General features: G+C 59.1%; 1 protein-coding gene across 5 annotated transcripts; it reads right to left on the bottom strand.

Annotated features, from left to right (window-relative positions):
• Nucleotides 1-6,074: 6,074 nt before the first annotated feature.
• On the bottom strand, nucleotides 6,075-16,196 carry LOC104335648 (glutamine synthetase). Of its 5 annotated transcripts, XR_012765874.1 has the most exons (9): nucleotides 15,832-16,036; nucleotides 15,134-15,295; nucleotides 13,261-13,407; nucleotides 12,239-12,366; nucleotides 10,887-11,086; nucleotides 10,266-10,596; nucleotides 9,182-9,353; nucleotides 8,187-9,075; nucleotides 6,075-7,484 (listed from the first exon to the last, which is right to left on the bottom strand). XR_012765874.1 is itself a non-coding variant. In XM_075439625.1 (7 exons), the coding sequence occupies exons 1-6, from the start codon at nucleotides 16,034-16,036 to the stop codon at nucleotides 10,275-10,277; spliced, it is 1,164 nt and encodes a 387-aa protein (XP_075295740.1). In that variant the 3' UTR covers nucleotides 9,102-9,353; nucleotides 10,266-10,274. The 5 variants fall into 5 exon arrangements, 3 of the variants coding, with proteins under 3 accessions (XP_075295740.1, XP_075295741.1, XP_009939700.2); XR_012765873.1 differs by lacking the exon at nucleotides 9,182-9,353; XM_075439625.1 differs by lacking the exons at nucleotides 6,075-7,484; nucleotides 8,187-9,075 and having other exon boundaries at nucleotides 9,102-9,353.
• Between the last annotated feature and the right edge of the window lie 3,343 nt (nucleotides 16,197-19,539).

Genomic DNA, 19,539 nt, shown 5'->3' with positions numbered 1-19,539 from the left:
AGAGGTGTCCTGAGCAGCCAGAGGGTCCAATGGCAGCGAGACCGCTAACCCTGCTTGATCATCACCTGCGGTGCAAGACATCAGGATCCTGTACTTGACCTGGCTCTCACCTCTCCCTTCCTTTCATGTCCCAGTTCTTCTACTTCCCTTTTCTCCAGTAACAGGTTCCTCTAACAACGTCACAGCGTAGCAGGCCAGGAGGGCAACCCACTGTGACCCCAGCCAACAGCTCTCCCCATGCTCCTGACGTGATCACCGCCTCACCACAGACTCACCGTCAGAAAAGTGACTTCTCTTCAGCCACTCCCATGCAAAGTCTACCATCTCACCTCCTGCAGCACTTTTACCTAAATCCATTGAATTTCCCCCAAGAAAAGGCTGAGGAGCACTCCTGCATTGCTGGCTGCGGTGGAGGTAGCCTCCAGCAGGGAGGCAGTGATGAACATCCAGGACAGAAGGCAGCGGTGATGATGTCTGAGACCACTACAGCTGCCACCAAGAGGAGCGGACCTCTGCGTGGCTCAGCAGCCCCCTGCTAGGAACAGTTTGCTCAGCCAGCTCAGATGTCCTACTTCTAGCTGATAAAAAGCTGGGGGATGGACTCTGCCCTAGACGCCAGGGGAAAAAAAAATCACCAAGAAATCCCCCAACCCTCCATGCAGCCCAGGAGGTGTCTGGGGTGAGAAGGTCATGCACCAAGGGTCACGTCAGCGACCCAGCTTGAGAGCCCTGGCGTGGGGACACCCCGCAGCACCCATGCTCCTCTCCCATGCCTGGCTGCCTTTGCCAGCAGGTGAAGAATCCCACTCCCTCTCTCAGCACACATCTCCCCACCCCGCTGCAGAGAAACACTTTGTTTTCCTGCTCATCATCAGTCACTCCATGTGTCCAGAGCAAAAAATATTCCCTGGCATGGAGAAACACGTCCTGGCAGCTGCTCCTGCAGGAACACGGGGAGTAACCCTCTTGACACACGCTGTAGTGGGATGTCGGAGCCAAACCATGGCTTGGAGCGGGGGCAGACACGTCCGGAGGACCAAGGGTCAGGGTGACGCTGACACCCACCCTGCTGCTCCAAGCGGCTCTGGTGGGCTGAGCAGCCCAATGCCCCGTGACACAGCTCAGGGTCCACTTCTGAACAAAACCACCCCTCCATAGCGTAAGGCTAGCCTACGTGCAGAGCCCCTTCCCATCACCCAGGGTCTGGCTAAGGGACAGGACGGCACACCAACAGCGCTGACCCCGAGGACGTGCCATGGGGGGAACCAGAAAGCCACCCAGACCCAGGTGTGCAGGGGAAGGAGTTAATCTCTCAGCCCAAGCTGCTGGTAGAGCAGCGCTCTGCCCGAGGGCACCGTCAGCCGCTGAACCTTTCTCTTTGTGAAGCAATGCTTTCCAAAAGAGTTTTCTGGCTGGCTGCACCAAGGGTGGGTGCTGGGTGGAAGAGCAGGGGCCATAGGTGACCCCCACCACGGCACCTTGCTGTTCCTACCTCTGCTCATCCAGACTCTCAGCCTCTGCCCGCAGCGGGGCTGTCCTGGGATTGCCCCTTGTTGGATGTTTCCCTTTCCCCAGTCATCGTTGATTTGTGTTTTCATGAGCTAATACGCGAGACTCAAAGGTCGCTGGTCTGAGGACAGTCAGATTCGTCACGCGGCCGGTGAGTCACGTCTGACAAACCTGCCTTGGCCAGAGACGTCATTAAAAAGTCCTCCGCTGCCACGCTGTGAGCGGTGCCTGCCTCAACCACGCGTTGGCACAGTGCTGCTCGCATGAGGAGCTGATGGAGGCACTGCCCATGCTAGAAACGTGTGCCAGACATCTCCTACCAGCCTGCGACACTGCCGGCTGAGCTGGTGGCAAGTAAAGCGGTTGAAGGTGTGTCTACAATCCATTTTTGAGAAGCAACCAGGCAGCAATGATGCTTGTGCAGCCAGTTGCTTTGTGGCCCTCATATTGGGCCAGATGGCAAAAATCAAACCCACTGTCCCCAGGGAGACACAAGCAGAGGATAGAGCAGCTTGCAACAGGTTCTAGGAGCAGCTCCTGGGACACTGCTCCTGCCAGCAGCCCCCAGCTCTCTGCAAGGAGGATAACTGACCAGCCCACCTACACAGGTCCATTGGGAGTGTGAAGTGATGACAGAATAAAAATACACATGATTTTGGTGTGGCCCAGGGCTGGGCCTGGGTGCAAAACTGCCCTGGGGAAGCAAGCAGCCACTGCCACCATGGGGTAAGCCAAGGCAAAAGGCTGTGGGTACCTGCTCGCTGCTCTGTCCACATCCACACCTCTCACGCTGGTGGGAGCTGAGCCTGATGAGTTTCTGCATGTCCATGGCCGCTCCCCACACACAGCCGGTGTGGGGGAAACCTGCCAAGCGACAGTGGAAGCTGAAGCCACCCTGCCACCCCAGGGACCTGTCCTGGCACAGGGCCCCAAAGGGGCTGAGGCAAGCAGCACGTCAGAGGCAGTGGCAAGAGGCTCCAGCACACAGGGGAGCTACAAGGGTGCAGCCTGGCAGGAAAGAGGCAGGGAAACATCCAGCGGGTGCAGCCGGGAGGGCAGAGCGCACGCCTCGGAGAGCCACGCTCGCAGACCTAGGAGCGCTGCCCACTGAACTGAGAGCCAAGAGCGGGTCCGTGTGTTACAACAGCGCAGCCGGTCAGCACAGAAAGGCAGCTCAGGGCAAACCGACAGTGAGCTACGGACAAGACCCAACGGCCTGTCCCTTCCCCAAGTGTTAGGGAGGTGGCAGAAGGACATGCGGGCACTGCAGAGCTGGCGTAACAAGCCATGGGACCCTTGGCTGAGGACGAGGAGGGAAAAGCCAGGATATGCCTGATTTAATACAGCCAGGATGACTGTCAGCAGCGTGCTTCCGTTCTCTGTGAACATGCAGGTGAGGTGGAAACATCCCAGGCACACTGTGGGTCCACGTCCTGGGTTAAGTCCCACAGAGAAGACAGAGTCACCCTAGCTAAATCTCCCTAGATAGATCTAATTTCATCACTCTTCCTGAGGCTGGAGTTTGCCTTATGGATCAGCTCCTGTCAAATCTGTCACAACTTCTTTTCCTTTCCCTGAACTACAACATCACGGTTGTGTTTCCTCATCTTCCCTGTGACCTCGAAATGGTTTGGGGCAAACCCCGTTCTTTCACCAGCAGCTCTTGTTTCCGGACAGCGCCCATCACCTTTGCACACTCCTCCCATGGGCGAATATTCCAAGCCCAGCCCTACCTACTGCTATTTTTACTGAGCCCTCCTAAAACTTGCCTTGCATTGACATTTCAGCCACTGCAGACACCTACCGTGATGTGAACCAAGGCCAACAAATGCCTTCGATTTGTGTTATCACGGTTATCGGGCTACAGCAGCACCAGAATAAATTGCTTCATTTGGGTTTGAATCATCTCTCCGCCAGACACCTGTCTGACTGCGGCACAGCTACAGCCCCACCTGCCTCCCTCCCTGCTCACAAGCTCCGCCGTTACGATTTCACTGCTTGCCTTCCTTGCTGCAACCCAAGCACCCGCAGGAGCTGCAAACAGCAGGGATGAAACGGGCTTGAAGAAGAAAAAAACCCATTATGGCAGTTGCATCTCGTCATCCTCTGCAGATACGTTCCTGCTCACGGCATCCCATCGCTGGCATTGCTTCTCCGCAGCTGCAGGAAGTAAAGGCTGAAGAATAAACTGAATTCCCCAGACTCAGTCTGCCACTGCCTGTCCCCACACCCACTCAAGGGACTATCTGGTGTGGAGACCCTGTGGGGTGCAGTTTCCTGGTTTCTCAGCTCCTCACGCAGGTGCCTGTGCACCAGGTATCACCCAGGGAAGCTGACCCCATGATGGAAACGTGGCTGTCGCGGTGTCGCAACACAGCCCTGTGGGGACTGTCACCGTGGCAATGCGGAGCGCATGTCTTCCCACCCCAAGGGCAGCCAGAGGAAATTTGAGGCTGTGTCATTCCTCTTTCCTAAGCCTGGCAAGTGCCAAGGCCACATCCCAGCAGTCTCTAACCAGACAAACGTGTGGTGGCGTTTAACAAGGCAGAGTGCCAGAGACACGCACCAGTGAGGTACAGGGGCTCCCGAAGGTCCAGGAAGCCAGCAGACACTCCTCAGCTACCGGGCAGAACCTCACCAGCAAGGGCCCCATCCCTCTGCTCCCAGGCATGGCAGATCTAGAGATGGCAGAAGCATTCAAGCAGGAGTCCAGACCATCAGAAAAGTTCCCCACAGTGATGTGGGTCTTAAATCAAGGCAGAAAATCAAGCTGCAGTTCAGGCTTAGGCTCAGTGAGGGTAGTCCAGGTGAGACACAGCCTGGTGTCTTCTGGCAGGTCTACAGCAAGAAGACAGGTCAAGCTGAGAAATCCGTCTGTGGCTTAAGGTCTGGATGACCAACACTGGAGGCCAACACTCCTCAGTCCAGCTCAGACAGGGACTGACTGCCCTGGCAGAGCTGAAATGGACCCCCAGGGCCTATGCACTGGGGACCCAGGTGATGCTAGTCAGGGTTATTAAAGCCCATCAGTGCCCTGACACCCTGTGCAGCTCCTGCCCCCCACCCAGCTCCCATGCAGCCCCCAGGCTATGGCTGGTAGGGTGCTTTTGATGGCTTATCTGGCCCTGCTCACCCATCATGAGGACTGGGTGCCCAGGAGAGGTGCTGGGTGCTGGGGTGAGCCGTGGTGGCTGCTTCAGGTCGTTAAGGACTCATTTATGGAGGCTGCTCTAGGGACACCTGGGGGAGCCAGATGCTTTGCAGACCTTTCTCAAGCCAACCACCAAACTGCTGCTGTGGGCTTCACAGCGCTGCTCTACAAAGAAAGCTCACCCGTGCCAAGCAGCAGCGCCTGCAGCAGCAGGGAGCACCGAGGCAGACCCTGCCCCGTCCTTGCCAGGGGACTGGGGACCCCTGCCTGTCCCAGCATGGCTGAGGGATGGTCCAGCCCCGTGGGGCTGATGGGGACATGGGGCTGATCTGCTCTGTGCAGTTACAGCCTCTGCTGCCTGCTCTCCCAGGAGGAGGAGGGCAGACCCATTGGCTCCTCTTACACCCAGGTGCAAGACCCGATTTATCCCCCAACCACTCACGGCGAAGTCATCCATCCCCAGTGCCCCAACAAAGAACCCCCCAAACGGTGGGTGCTACCACAGGGCATCAAGTTCTCCTGATCATGCTGTGTTGCATCACCCAGGTGCAAAGCAGGCAGGAGGCGTAATTCTAAGAGCTGGGACCATTTAACACTCCGCCCCTAACCTAATCCACCTTGTTTTGTGGACGTGGTAAATGTCGGTCTGCTCCCAGTGCCCTGCCATGGTAACGAGCTTTCCTGGAAAGTCTAATTGCTGTATCTTCCCAGCAGCAAGGGAGCGAGCGGCAGGTCTCCGGCAGCCTGCGTGACCCCTTCCCCACACAGCACCCGTGATCGAGCCCCACTCTTGGATACAGAGAGGGTTTTTAGCAGCAGCAATGCCGTGGGGGTTGATCCCATACAAGAGACAACCCACCGTGCATTGCCAGGTTCTGGGCTCCATCACCCTCTCAGCAAGACGCTGCTGTCACCCGGAGGGGCCCTGGGGACTCCCCAAGCAGCCCACCTGGAGCTAAGGCTGAGCTGCTGGGGCTCTTCCAGCCCCTATTTTTAGGGACCAAGGTGAGCTGAAAGCAGCCGGCCACAAACCCAACACCAGCCGGGTGGAGGTTGCCCACCCCTGCCAGCCAGGCTTCCTGGGAGCGAGCTGGGGCCAGGGGAGCCATGGAGGGCTGGTGGGGTGCCAGGGTCAGACACTCCCGCCAAACCTCTCCTTAGCTTTTCTCCTGGCACACGGGGTGCCGCTGTGCGGTGCCTGTCCCCCCTCGACTGCGGCTGCATTTCAGCAGCAGCGAGTTGCTGGTAACCAGTTGTGTCTCTCTGTGAAAGCCTTCGAGATCAAAGATGCTCTTATACAAAGCCAGAATGTGATTGCTGGCCTTTAAAGGCCAGCCTAAGCTTCTGAGGGAAAAATATTCAGTTTTCTGTAGATCTAATTTGAAATCATTTTAATGCTCATTAAGACACAGAGACCCAAGCAGATTGTGCAGGTTGGGAGACAGGGAGGGGGAAAAAGAAGTGATTATTGACATTTTAGTTTAGGTCTATTCTACCCAGCGCTCCCCACTTCTGGCCAGCGGCTTTGAGTAACACTATTGTTAGCATCAGAATAGTAATTCTAATGTCCTTTTTATAACTGGCTTTGAAAAAAAAAATTCTGAAGGCCTTGAGTGAATTCATAGTAATGGAATTTATAGTGATGAAAAGAGATCTGAAGCTGGGGAAATCTGCAAGCCCCCGTTGCTGTCGCTCGCTATCACGGGGTGGTCATGACGCTCGCCCACCCTGGGCGTCCCCTTCTGTGGGGGGGATGGCTCGGTGGTGGGAGACGAAGGAAGGGCCCACGGCGGGTGCCTGGTCCCCGTGTGTCCCAGGCTGGCAGCCCACCATCCGTCTGCTGGGTCGCACCCCTGGGGACCACTGTCCCGAGGGCAACGCACCCGTCAGCAGCACCCATCTCCACGCCTCCCGCCGAGGGGTGGCATGGGGACGGGAAAGAGCCCAAAGGGGTGTTTATTTGGCGCTATCTGTGCGTGCTGGTGTGGAAATCAAGGTTCGGCGCAGGCGGATGGGTCTGCGCAGCGGGCGAGGGCGCCGGGTGCTGCTGGGGGAGGTGGGCACAGAGTTGAACAGCAAGGAGCTGGCCTTGGGGGGTTCCTGGTATCGCCCACCGACCCTCTTTCGGAGACCGAGAATTTTGCCAACCAGCTCCCCCCCAGCAGAGCCCGGGGGCAGCGGGGCAGAGCCCGGCGCTGAGAGCCGGTCCCCCCCGGCCCCCCCCGCTCGGTGCCATTCGCGCCCGTGCCGGCAGAGGGCAGAAAACCCCGGGCAGCGCCTGCGAGCCCCAAACGCCCGCACTGCCCCCAGCCCCAGCCCCGCAGGGGGCGGCCCCAGCGAGGGGTCGCGGTGGTCGTGTCACAGAACAACAGAACCCCAGCATGGCCGGGATTGGAAAGGACCCCTGGGGATCCCCCACCCAACCCCCTACCCAAGCAGGGTCACCCACAGCAGGCTGCACAGCACCGCGTCCAGGCGGGGCTGGAATATCTCCAGAGAAGGAGACTCCACAACCTCCCTGGGCAACCTGGGCCAGGGCTCCGTCACCCTCAGAGGGAAGAAGTTCTTCTCGTGTTCAGCTGGAGCTTCCTCTGCTTCAGTTTGTGCCCATTGCCCCTTGTCCTGTCACTGGGCACCACGAAAAAGAGTCTGGCCCCATCCTCCTGACCCCCACCCTGCAGATATTTCGAGGCATTTCTAAGGTCCCCTCTCAGCCTTCTCTTCTCCAGGCTGAACAAGCCCAGCTCCTTGTAAAGACGGCGTCTGTCGTGTTCCGCGGTAGGGGCAAGTTGCAGATGCTCACTTCGCAGCAGGAGGTGCAGATCTGAAAGAAACCAGGTTATAACTTGATTACCACTGAATATACCTCTAAGTAAAGACGTAAGGAAAGTAATAGGACATTTGCAAAGAAGCAAGTGGCCGGTCTGGGGGGGTTCCCCTCTTCCCCCCCTTTTTTTTTCCCTTCCCCCCATTTTTTTAAAATCCATCTACTTGGAGAACAATTTCACCTGTGCAGGAACTTAACAGGCTGCCCAGGGCACTGGTGGCGTCACCATCCCTGGAGGGGTTCAAAAACCGTATAGATGTGGCACTTCAGGACATGGTTTAGCAGGCGTTGGGGTGCAGGGTGACGGTTGCACCTGATGATCTTAGAGGTCTTTTCGAACCTTAATGATCCTACGATTCCTCATGTCTCCCCATCCCCTGCAGCACAGTCTCCTTGGGGTGCTCCTTCGGGAAAGCCCTGGATAACGATTACCGGCAGCCCACACTCTTACCCTGGGAAGGATCCCACCTGGGGGGCCCACCCATCATGGTCCAGCACAGTGCACTGGGCGATGCCGGGTGCATCTCCTCCTCGCACTGTCCAACCTTTGGGTGGGTATAGGGACACCATCTCCCCCCGCGGCTTCAAGCCCTGGCCCAGGGCCTGGCTCCATCCCCAGCGCCTGCTCCACTGGCTGAACCCACGCTCGGCAGCAGCGGGCACACCTAAATCACATGGAAAATCTCTGTGGGAACACACCTGTGTCCTTGTTTCCCCTGTGCTGCAGGCCCCGTGGGTGGGAATCACTCCTGCTTCAGAAAAAAAAAAAAAACCTGACGTATGGTTTCTGGCCCATTTTGGCCTCAAAAAGTACAAGCAAGAAGCTCTGTGTTTTGGCAAAGGACAGTATGGAATTGTCCAAGCACGCAGCAGCTCCAGCCGGGCGGGGACCGACCAGTGGCATCCCCAGCAAACGGTGACCAGGGCTGATCCCAGCACAGGGAAAAGCCCCGGCTGTGGCTGCAGGTGAGTCCCTGGATCTCCCGTCAAGTGTCACTGTCGTCCCCCGCAGAGGCGGGTCCTGCATCAGGGGGATCGCTGGGTGACACCCAGGAACAGGCACGAAGTGTTTGGATGTACCTCGCTGCTGTGCTCGGCCACAGAACGTCTGCATGCTGGCAATGAGGATGCACACGATTCCCAAAATTTAGCAGGGGCTGTGCAGCACAGTCTGACAAAAGCTGAAGCGCTTCAAGCCACAGGTACAGTCAGGGAAACAAACATCAGTCTTCCCGCTCCAGATTTAGCTCTTCATTGATTTTCCAGCTGCATCCAGCAGTCGCTGTCCCAGTGCTCAGATTACCCGTTAAAGTCACCACAGAAATGAGAGGAAAAAAAGGCAGCGTTGTGGCTTTGATCAAAAGCATTCATCATCCCAAAGAGCAATTTCTGAAGGAAAATTTGTCCTTCTTGGGGTGGGGACTGGATTTCATTTACTCTTGCACAGCTCACGGACACCAAGGGCTCCTGGCTGCTTGCGGTCGGGGACACGGCCACCTCCCCAGCCGCCGCTGCTCTCGCTCCCCGCTCTGCTGGCAGCACCACGACCTGCAGGATGGACTTGGGGTCCTCCATTCCAGCTTGTCACCTGTGTCAGATTCAAAGGTAAAGGTAAAACCAGTTTCAAACTCCCCGTGAGTGCACTGGTGTGGACAAGATGTCCCCTGTCCGTTCGTGCTGCTGATACCACTCACCTCCAGGTAACCTGCCGTTGGTGACGGCGGCTGGGTGCCATCCTGCAGGTCTGTCCCACGGCCCTGACCCGCCTCTCCAAGGTGTCCCCGGGACCAGAAAGTTGTCCCTTGGCCTCGCATCTGACTCCTCCCCACTGTTGCAGCATGGAGGGACCCCGCAGGTCTGGCCACGCTGTTGACACCCAATCAGCATGGAAACGTCCCCACCCGGGGGGCTTTGCTCCACGAATCAAATCCGTGACCCCCTCCTTGCAAAGAGACCCCAACCCACGGAGCCGCACCGTGTCCCTGCGGATCAGCAGGGGCTCCCCTCCCTCACCCAAAGGCACCCGCGGAGGGAAGGGCTGCCACCCGCTGTACCCAGCGCTGGGCCGGCTTTGCTGACTCAGCAGCGCACACCCTGTGTAAACGCCTGCCAGCTGCTGCCCTGGCCGCTGTTTGCTCAGGCTGCTTCGCTCTGTTTGCCTTTCCGGGGATCACGATGGCAGGAGATGGCCTTTCAGCCGCCGGCAAATGGGGCGAGGCAGCTCCAGGCACCTGCCCCACGGATCCTCCAGCATCTCCGCTCCTCCAGCCCCTGCCCGGCACAGGCAGCACAGTGGCTGCAACCCATCAGCAAGACCCAAATTAAATCCTCCACAGAGCTCTAGGAGCTACAGAAAAAGGCACCCGCTGCAGCATGACCCGGCTGCCACACAGCCAGGAAAGTTATTTATTATCATTTCCTTGCAACAGAGATACGGAAAAAAAGCACCCGCCCTCCCCAGGTGCAAACAGCAGCAGCTGCAGCTTCCACGTAGGGAGCTCTGTACATCACAGTGTAAAGTCCATCGGAAAAAAATTCAATCCACGTTTTAAAAAAAAAAAACTCCCCACGTACAACCTAAAACCAGGAACCAGAGAAAAAGTGGTTGAGAAAATAGGTTGGGCCCTCCCTCTTACTACAAAATATATATATTTCTAAGGCGACGTTTCACAAAACCAGAAGCGAGGTTCCTAAAGAGTCTGAGCTTGCAGCAGAGGACACCGTACGGGCACAAATCCCACGTGAGAAGCTAGTGTAGAAATTAAAACCTCCACCCACCCCACGGCCTCAGTGGTCAGCATAGTCCTTGGTCTCCACGCCGGTCTCGTTGAGCACCGTTGTCCTCATGATGGCCTCGGTGACCGCGTAGGGGTCACAGTTGGCTGCCGGCCGCCGATCCTCAAAGTAGCCATAGCCATCTTGGCCGACCTGGCGCGGGATGCGGATGCTGGCACCTCGGTTGGCCACTCCAGCAGAGAACTCAAAGATGTTGGACGTCTCGTGGTGGCCGGTGAGCCGCCGGGAGTTGTCCCTGCCACCCCGTGGGTCGTAGACGCAGATGTGGTAGTCGTGCCGCTTGCTCAGCTTCTCGATGGCAGCTTCGATGTGTCTGTGGGAGAGGAGAATGGGGCTGGGTTTGCCAATAGGACCATTTGGGGGGAATTCCCACGGCCAGGAAGCCGGTCACCCCTTCCTTCTGCACAGGGGTGAGGACAGCCCAGGGGACACTTTCATATGACCAGCTGGTTTGAAATCAAAATTAGCTGGGGACAGGCCCAGCCCTGCCCGGTGCAGCCACCCAGGCGTGGAGACACAGGCACTACGGGGAGCTGCTGCGCAGCCAAGGGCTGAGCTTCCCCACGGCACCCCAAACCTCCCAGGGACCCTCGCAGGACTCACTTGAGACCCCCTTCTCTCCGCATCTCCTCGGTGCTGTAGTTGGTGTGGCAGCCGGCGCCGTTCCAGTTGCCGGTCATCGGTTTGGGGTCCAGAGTGGCCACAACCCCGAAGTCCTCACAGACACGGTGGAGGATGAAGCGAGCCATCCAGAGGTGATCCCCCATCTCGATGCCTTCGCACGGGCCCACCTGGAACTCCCACTGGAAGGGGCGAGTGGGTGCACCGGTGAGGACGGGCAGGTTCGTGCCTCCCCAGCCATCGCATCCCTGCCACCCCCCAGCGAGGGCTGCCAGCCTGGGCTACGGCTGAGCTTCACCCCTTGGGAATCAGCAATGAGGATGAGGAGCATCCAGTTAAGGAACAGGACAGCTTTGGCATCCAAAAAAACAGGAATAAACTGCTTGTGACTAAACAGAGCTAATCCAAGGGGTTTTAATCAAAACAGAGGGAAATCAGCACCACGCCTGCCTTCGCGGCTGGTGCTGGCGCTGCTGATGTGCTGGATCCCCCAACCCACGCTGCAAACAGGGCAGGGGGCTAACGAGGACCCTGTCAGTCCTTCCCGGGGCTGCTCCCTCCCCGGCCGGAGCCCGCGTTGCACCACCCACGGTGACTAAGCAGGGGTGACGTCTTTGTGGCTGCTGGCATGGCCTGCCAGGATGCAGAAAGCAGCCAAGGAGGACCCTGAAAACGCCAGGGAAAGCAGCAGGGTCGTTAAAAGTCCTGCCTCAGTCACTCCGCAGATAAGCCCCCAGCTTATCGCCATAACCTCCGCAGCAGGAGAGTCAGCGATTCAAATCACCGTCAGCCAGTCTGGCCACCCGCCTAACGCAATCAGAGACTCCCTCCGGCTAACTCTTAAATAAACCCAAACTCCCCCCCAACGGCTCCCCAAGGCCATGTCCCACCCAAGCTTCTGGGCTGCTGGGATGGGGGAGCAGGACACCGAGACCCAACACTCCACGTCCTGCTCCCGCAGCCCGTCCCAGCTCACCCTGACCCCTGCATCACCGCTCCGTGGGGTCGGAAAGTGCAGGGAGCACCCAGCGCTGCACGGGCTGCCAGAGCTCGGGCAGAGCTCTGCGAGGAGCTCACTGCGCTTTGGCTCGGCTGTGATTTCGCTCGCCTGCCCCGAAAAGCAGGGAGTTGCACACCAGAGTGAGTCAAGAGAAAAATCAAACGAGCGTATTTTCATCCTCGCAGTGCAACTGCTCCTATCTAGACCAAACCGATGCGGGGAGTCACTGGAGTCGGCATCCCGGAGGAGCTGGGAGCTGCTGGGTCAGTCCAGCCTCACGCTAACTCGCCTCCACCGCTGGAAACAAGGGCTGTGCAGGGCCGTCCACACGTACCTGGGAGGGCATCACCTCTGCGTTGGTGCCACAGATCTTCACCCCCGCGTAAAGACATGCCTTGTAGTGGGACTCCACGATGTCACGCCCATACACCTTATCTGCTCCAACCCCACAGTAATAGGGGCCTGGAAAAGAAAGAGGAGTCACCACCCAAGTCAAGATTTTGGAAGCAATGACAGCACTGCAGTGTAATCCCACCACTCGCAGGTACCAACCGTGATCTGCAGAGGATTTCTGGGAATTAAGTGGTGTTGCCCTCCATGGTGTGTCGGGCCACCAACCCCTGCTCCTGGACCAGTCCATCTGGTCAGCCTCAGCCTTATCTAGGCAGTTAAACAGGACTTGTTATGCATCAGCTGGGAGGTGGCCAAGAGATAAGGAAAGCTTGGCTTGGTCTGCCCTGCGGCACCTCGCTGACCCTCGGAGCATGTCAAGCGTCCGAGATTGTTCTGACAACAGCCAACGCTGTTCATGGCTAGAAAATTCAGCTTGCCGTGGTTTCATATGTCTCTTCCTCATTCAAGCAAGTTAGATGAAGATCTTCTTCCCGCCTGGGGGAAGGGAGATGTTGAAAGCAGCCGGTCAAAAAGCCACACAAAAGGCCGATTGAGTCGGGCTGGGAAACCCCTGGCCCGCTCCCAGGAGGCAGCTGAGGCGCTGGGGCTCGCTCCTGCTGCAGGAGGGCACGATGTGCCGGCCCCTTCCCGAACAGCCACGGGGAGAAGGTTTCTCCAGCCAAGTTCTCCAGTCCTTGCCAAACAAGTCGTGCAGCTGAGCTGTTTGTGCAGCCGGGTGCTGGTGGGAGCGGTGCTGCCGGCCGGCTCACATGAGCCACGGGGCACCCGGCGCTCTCGGCAAACAGCTCCCGGCCTTGTCCCCGCTCCAGCACGGGGTCAGCCTTAAAGGCAAAGCTGCACCCAAGGTTGGGGATGGGATGCCTGCCGCCGGGCAGCACCCCCCAAGCAGCAGGGTGGGAGACAAGGGGAGCATTGGGGTTGTGGAAGGGAGGGAGCACTCACCCTGTGGGCCAGGAAAGCCATTGTCGGGCCAGCCGTAGGGGTGGCCGTTGACACCCAGCAGCGTGTACTCCTGCTCCATCCCGAACCAGGGGTGGCTGTCCTTAACCAAGTCCATGACTTTCTTGCACGTGTGCCTCAGGTTGGTCTCTGGGAGCAGAGAGATCTGGGTTAGAGCCACGCCGTGGGCAGGCGCCAGCCATGCTCCGCTCCGTCCCGCTCAGAGGTCGAGACTCCACCACTGCCAAGCACTTCCCACAGAAGCCTTAAGGAAACCGATGAGCGGATCCCCCTTCCTGCGACGCTCTCTGCTCACTGGTTTCCTCCTTGCAGAGTTACTCCATCGCCGCAGCATCAGGCACAGGCCAAGGAGGTTTTATTCACCTACTCCCCACACCACGGCCGACAGTCCATGAACATCCTCCTCTGACACAAAGAGGGACCAGGAGCCATACCCCAGCCCCATCCTACGGGCGTCTGCCACATCTGGGAACAGGGACTACACATCTCCCATCACTGCTTCACCCCCATTCCCTTTCTACCAGCCTCAGCTTAATTATCCTTATCTTCCTCCTACTCCATGTTTTTGGCTGGCATCCAGGCTGGCCGGCCCTGCCTTGGCCCTTCGCGGTGGCAGTGGTGCTCGGGGGAACCGGGGCTTTGTCAGGGAGATACAGATATCAGAGAGCCACCCTGACACGGGACAGCGTGCCGGGCAAAGGTAGTGAGAGTCTGGACCCAAATGGAGGGGCTGAAAAACTGTTGTTGCAGGGACAGGCAGCCTTCTGCCTTTAAATCTCAATAAAAGACCCCAGAGAACGCACGACAACAAGCCCGGGGCGTGGGGCTGGAGGGGAGCGGTGACAACTCCCTTGCACTGATGGGAGAAGGGGGGGAAGGCATTTCCCCCCTCCGAACCCACACAGCCCTTAACAACCACGGAGACGGAGGGGGAACCCCTTATTCTCTGGGAAGGGCCGGGGGTTGCACCCCTCTCGACGGCGGGGCTCTGGGCTGAGCTCCCTGCCCCGGCTCCAGCGCCAGCAGCTCCAGGGCCAGGGGCTCCCGTTACAAATCACTCCGGTGGAGGAGCAGGAATCTCAACCAAGACACTTCCCCCGTGGCGGACAGCCATGACGCTGTTCGAAGAGGAACTGGCCCCGTCTTTCACCATCGCTGCCCGCAGCCTCCCCTCTCGCAGGCAGATGTGCGCACCACGCCGCAGACGCCATCGCCCTCCCCCCACGCACCCAGCTTTACTGGCAAATCACCGGTTATTCGCCAGCAAATAACCCCTGCGGGAGCCCCTCAGCGTGTCCCTGCAAACCGGCTCCCCCTCCTCCGTCTGGGGCTTTATCAGCCGGACAGGACAGACACCGCGACTGCAGACTTCTGCCTGCAGCGATAAGACCGAGCGCCGGCGCGCTCCGGGGCCACTTGCGAAAGGTCACCCCAAGCCGGCCCGCGCCGCCCCAGCGCCTTCTCCCTCCTTTCCTGCAGCCGCCCAGCAACGGGGAGAGCGGCCACGAACCTGGCGTGTTCAAACCCCTGCCGCGTCCAGCTCCAGCTCCCCTGCTGTAACCCTGCAGCCCCGGGGGCTGTGTGCCCTCGGGCTCAAAAACCAGGCTGTGCCTTCGGCACGCTCGAGTTGGCGAGCTCCACGTCTTGCTGCTCTTTTTCCCCACCCTAAGTGGCGAAAACAGGTTCCTGCAAAAAACCGCCACCACCAGTGTTTGAATTTCAGAGCCTCAGGCCAAGCGCTCGGTGCTGAGCTGCTCCCCGGTGCCTGCGATCCAGAGCGAGCAGCTCCTCAGAGAGACCCTACATAATCCGGGGGAGACCCTCGGGAGCTGGGGTGCGTGCTGGAGGTGCTCACCTGCGGGCTTTCTGTTGTACTTCAGCACTTCGCAGAGCACCAGCTTGTTGGGGTCCAGGCAGAAAGGGTCCCTGAACATGCGGACGGGCACCAGGAACATGTCGCTGTTGGAGCCCTCCGCCTGCGCCGTGCTGGAGCCATCGAAATTCCACTCGGGGATGTCTGCAAGGCAGGAGGGGGACAGAGCAGGGAGAGGATTGGGAGAAGGTGTCTCTCATATGGATCGTCCCAAGCGCTGGTGACAGACCCGGGATGGAGTGCCACGGGACGACAGCCACAAAGGCTGTCTTGCACAGCCCCAGAGCCCAGCGATGCTCCCCGAGGATCGGTGTGTTCACCGCCCCCCCCCCCAGCACCATCGGTGCGCAGGCAGGATCAGCCCCGGCCACTTCACCTCCCGCCACTGAACCCCATCCTGGTGCCAACACATCTCCACGCCTGTTTGCCCAGCGGAAAGGAGCTAGGAGCTCATCCTCCCCTTCCCACCCAGCGCTGATGGCGGAGATCACGGATGAAGCAAACCACAGCGACACGGGCCGAATGCTTACCCTGCCGCTCGATATAACCCCACGAGACAGCTGCCGAGGCACCACCAGTGCCAGCTTCCACCGCCCAAAGCACCCCAGAACCTTTCCCCAGCAATGCTCGGGGCCCTCCTCCACGCAACCGTCACCCAGAGGGATGAGCAGCGGCGTTACCTTCGATGCCCTTGGGCTCCTTGTCGAGGGTCCTGCTCTTGCAGCGCACGCCCTCACCGCTGCCGTCGATCCAGACATAGGTGACCTGCACCGACCCATCCTGCGGCAGCCTCATGTACTGCTCCCGCACCAGCTTGTTCAGCCTGGAGCTGTGCGACACCGACATGGTGACGGCCCTGCGACAACGCGCAGGTGAGTGCGGCATTGCCCACGGCCCTTTTCCCCCTCTGTTCATTTTAAAAAGCAACCCACACACTCGCACCCCCCCCCCCCCCAAGAAATAAAATGAGCCACCACCAACCTCCCGCCCGGCCTCCCCCGCGGGTGCTCAGCGCTGCTCACCCAGCCCCGGCCCGGCTCTGCCCCTCCCGGCCGCCGAGCACAGCGTCCCCCCGCCGGACTCGAACCCGCGGCCCCACCACTCACCGGCCCCGCGCTGCGCGCCGCCCTGCCCGCCCAGCTTTATACGCGCCCGAGGCCGCCACGCGCGGGGAGGCGGGGCCAAGGGGGCTCCGCCCGCGCCGGGCCCCGCCCCCAGCCCGGGGGTCACTCGCCAGAACCCTGGAGTATGGTTTTTATTCCTTATTAAAATATTACTTACTAAAACCAGTAAGTATTGTGGTGTTGTGACATTGTTTTTGCTAAAAAAACAACAAGCTATTTACTAAACAGCTTGTATTTTTAATAAATAATAAGTTATTTACTAAATAATAAGTAATAATACTTCTAATAACTTGTTATTTATTAAAAAATAAGAAGTATTACTCATTGAAAATATGATTTACCGCCTCCTGCCCCCCTGCTGCACACGTCCTCCCTCCCAGCACTCTGTTTTGGTAGGGTTGCCCTCTTTGCTGCAAGCAAGCGGGTGTTTTGCCCCCCAGCCCCACTCCGGGGCCTTGGGGTGCGGAGCGCGTGAGGCTGGCACAGCACACACTCCCCGGGCACCCCAAAAGCCTCGCTGGGACTGTGCCCTGCGGAGCTGCAGTGCCTGCGAACAGATCGGGGTGCCTGGCCAGCCCCGGGGACACGGGCAGCCAGACCCCCGGGGACACGGGCAGCTAGATCCTGGGGGACACAGGCAGCCAGATCCCTGGGGACACGGGCAAGTGGATGCCCGGGGACATGGGCAGCCGGATCCCCTGGGGACCCAGGCAGACAGATCCTTGTCCCCCCTAACAGCACCCGTGTCCCCCCTGACACCACCCCTGTGCCCCCCACCCTGCCCTGGGCCCCCCCCGGGCCGGCTCCTGCCCCTCGCCATTTTTTACATTTTTAAGCACCGGGGCGTAGCTCAGCACCTTTAAAACCCCAAACCGTCCCCGCGCAGCGACGGCTCCGAGCTGATTCAGTCAGCCCCAAACCCTGGGCCAACGGGCGGGAATCTGAGCAGAGGATTTCGGATTTCATTACGGCAGCAATTCCCGGCTATCGAGCCGAACCCCAGCCTCCATCAGATTAATCAAACGGGCCGCTGCGTTTCTGTTTTCCGCAGACAGGGACAGGGCCCACGTTTGTTGGAGCAGACGGATCCGAATTGTGCCGGCACTCAGCGCGGCGCGAACGCAGACGCAGTGCAAACAGCCTGCACCTCCCTCGTGTTATCGCCGAGACGCCGCTATTTTTCTTCTGGGAGGAGGGCAGGACGTCAAACAAACCCCCAGCACACCCGGGTGAGCCCACCGCCACTCTCCAGCCTCAGGTTTTTAAGCAGTTTTACAACGTTCCAAGAGGAGGAAAGGCTCTGAAGCATGAGCGGGCTCACAGCAGCGCGGCGCTTTGCTCGTTCCCCCGTCTCCGGGGCAGACTCCGGCGTGCGGCTGCCTGACTCACCCCCAGGAATGTTCTTCTGCAAAACAATAAAACATCTGCACCAGGGCAGCTGGAAACCCGTCACCGTTGATGCCCCCGCCCGAGGACACCTGCTTGCTGAGCATGGGCCCGCAAACCGCCCCCCCAGACACCTCCTTGCAAGGCTCAGACCCACAAATTGCCCCCCCACAGACCTCTTCATCGGGCACGGACCCACCAACTACCCCCTCATCGCACCTCCTCACTAGGCTCAGACCCACAAACTGCCCCCCCATCGCACCTCCTCGCCAAGCACAGACCCACAAACTGTCCCCAGAGACCTCACCGGGCACAGACCCACACATTGCCCCCCCATCGCACATCCTCACCAAGCACGGACCCACAAACTGCCCCCCCAGAGACCTTCTCGCTGCGCACAGACCCACAAACCGCACCCCCCCCCCCCCCATCACACCTCCTTGCTGGGCACAGACCCCAAACCCCCAGCCCTGTTTTTCTTCCGAAGGTGTTTTGGTCCCCCAGGCAGATAAACAACCAGGGAGAAACCCAAAAGCATCTGCGATTGCACAAGAACCAGGAAACGAGATTGGCAGTGAGAGAAACAAAACTTAATTAGCAATTTTGTCCCCGGTTGGTGACATCAGTGGCAGCAGGCTGCGGGCAGGTCAGACGTCACCCGCTCCGCTGCCCTCAGGCGCTGCCCCGAGCAGAGCTCCTGCCAAGGAGGTCGGCACCCAGGGATGTGCCTGAGGATCCTGGGAGCAGCAGTGGCAGAGCCACACAGGTCTCCTCTGCGTCACCCATGTCCTCGGAGCTGCTGGGTGATGCGCAGGGTCTCCTGTAGCTGAAACCGGGGTGCAGCTCGAAATCAGCCACCTCCCTCTCCGGGGTGTTTTAGGGACATGTCTACGAAGGCGGTTGCAAAGCTCAGCATTTCCTCATTCCTGTTTGGAAATCGTCCCAAGTGGGGCAGCAGCGCAGGAGGAAACACGTACCCCTGGGTGTGCAACCCAGCGGTAGCGCTCTTCCCACGCGTTGCGACAGGCGGCTGAGCCGGCATGAGCGACGGAGGTGCCACTGGCTCTGCCGGGTCTCTTGGCCCCGCACACCCGTCTCCGTCCTGCTCCGGGAGCTGGAGCCCACAGGACTGGCCGCGGGGCTGGTAAAGCAGGGGCTGATGCTGAGCTTCCATGAGAAGCAGGGAGGATGGAGATGGAGCTGCATCCCTTCGGAAGCATGGCAAACCCAACCCCGGGAGAGGCCAGCCGCCTCTCCAGAGCCCGACGCACTGCATCCTTCACTGCAGAGAGCAGGACCAGCAGCAGCGCGTAAGATGCCAGGGTTTGGCCACGACCTGCACCTCCCTGGGTCAGCCGGGTACCAGAGCGCCTCGCTTCATCCCCAGTGAAAGCCCTGGATGTGCCCAGCTGTGCAGGAACACCCCAAAGCGCGAGAAGGCGCAAAACCGTGGAGAAACACGACGACGTTCAGGCTGGGTTACTGCTCGCTCGTAACCTGGCTTGGGGAGCAGAGCTGCTCTTCGGACAGCTGGAAGCGCCGAGCACCAAAATCCCCAAATGGGGAAGACAAAATAAACATCAATAATCCCTCACCTGGTCAAAGCCCACCCAGCCCCGGGAGGGCAAACACCGGGTGTTTACGGCTGTTTGGGGGCAGCAGGGACGGCCCCAGCCCACAGGCGCACGGCTGGGGCCCCATCCCTGCCCAAACACCATCAACAAGGCAGCACCAAATATACGATGGATGCCAGATTATTTCATGCCGAAAGGGATTTTAGTAAGCAGGAAAAAATATTTCTGCCATGTGGTGTTGGGCTACTCCTTAGTCAGTTTTTCTATCAACCTTGGGATCAAATCTCACCTCACCGCAGTCTAA

The sequence above is a fragment of the Opisthocomus hoazin genome, chromosome 19 (genome assembly GCF_030867145.1).
Source record: "Opisthocomus hoazin isolate bOpiHoa1 chromosome 19, bOpiHoa1.hap1, whole genome shotgun sequence".
Lineage (NCBI taxonomy): Eukaryota > Metazoa > Chordata > Aves > Opisthocomiformes > Opisthocomidae > Opisthocomus > Opisthocomus hoazin.
The sequence above is the reverse complement of the archived record's forward strand: the minus strand, read 5'-3'. Positions and strand labels throughout refer to the sequence as shown.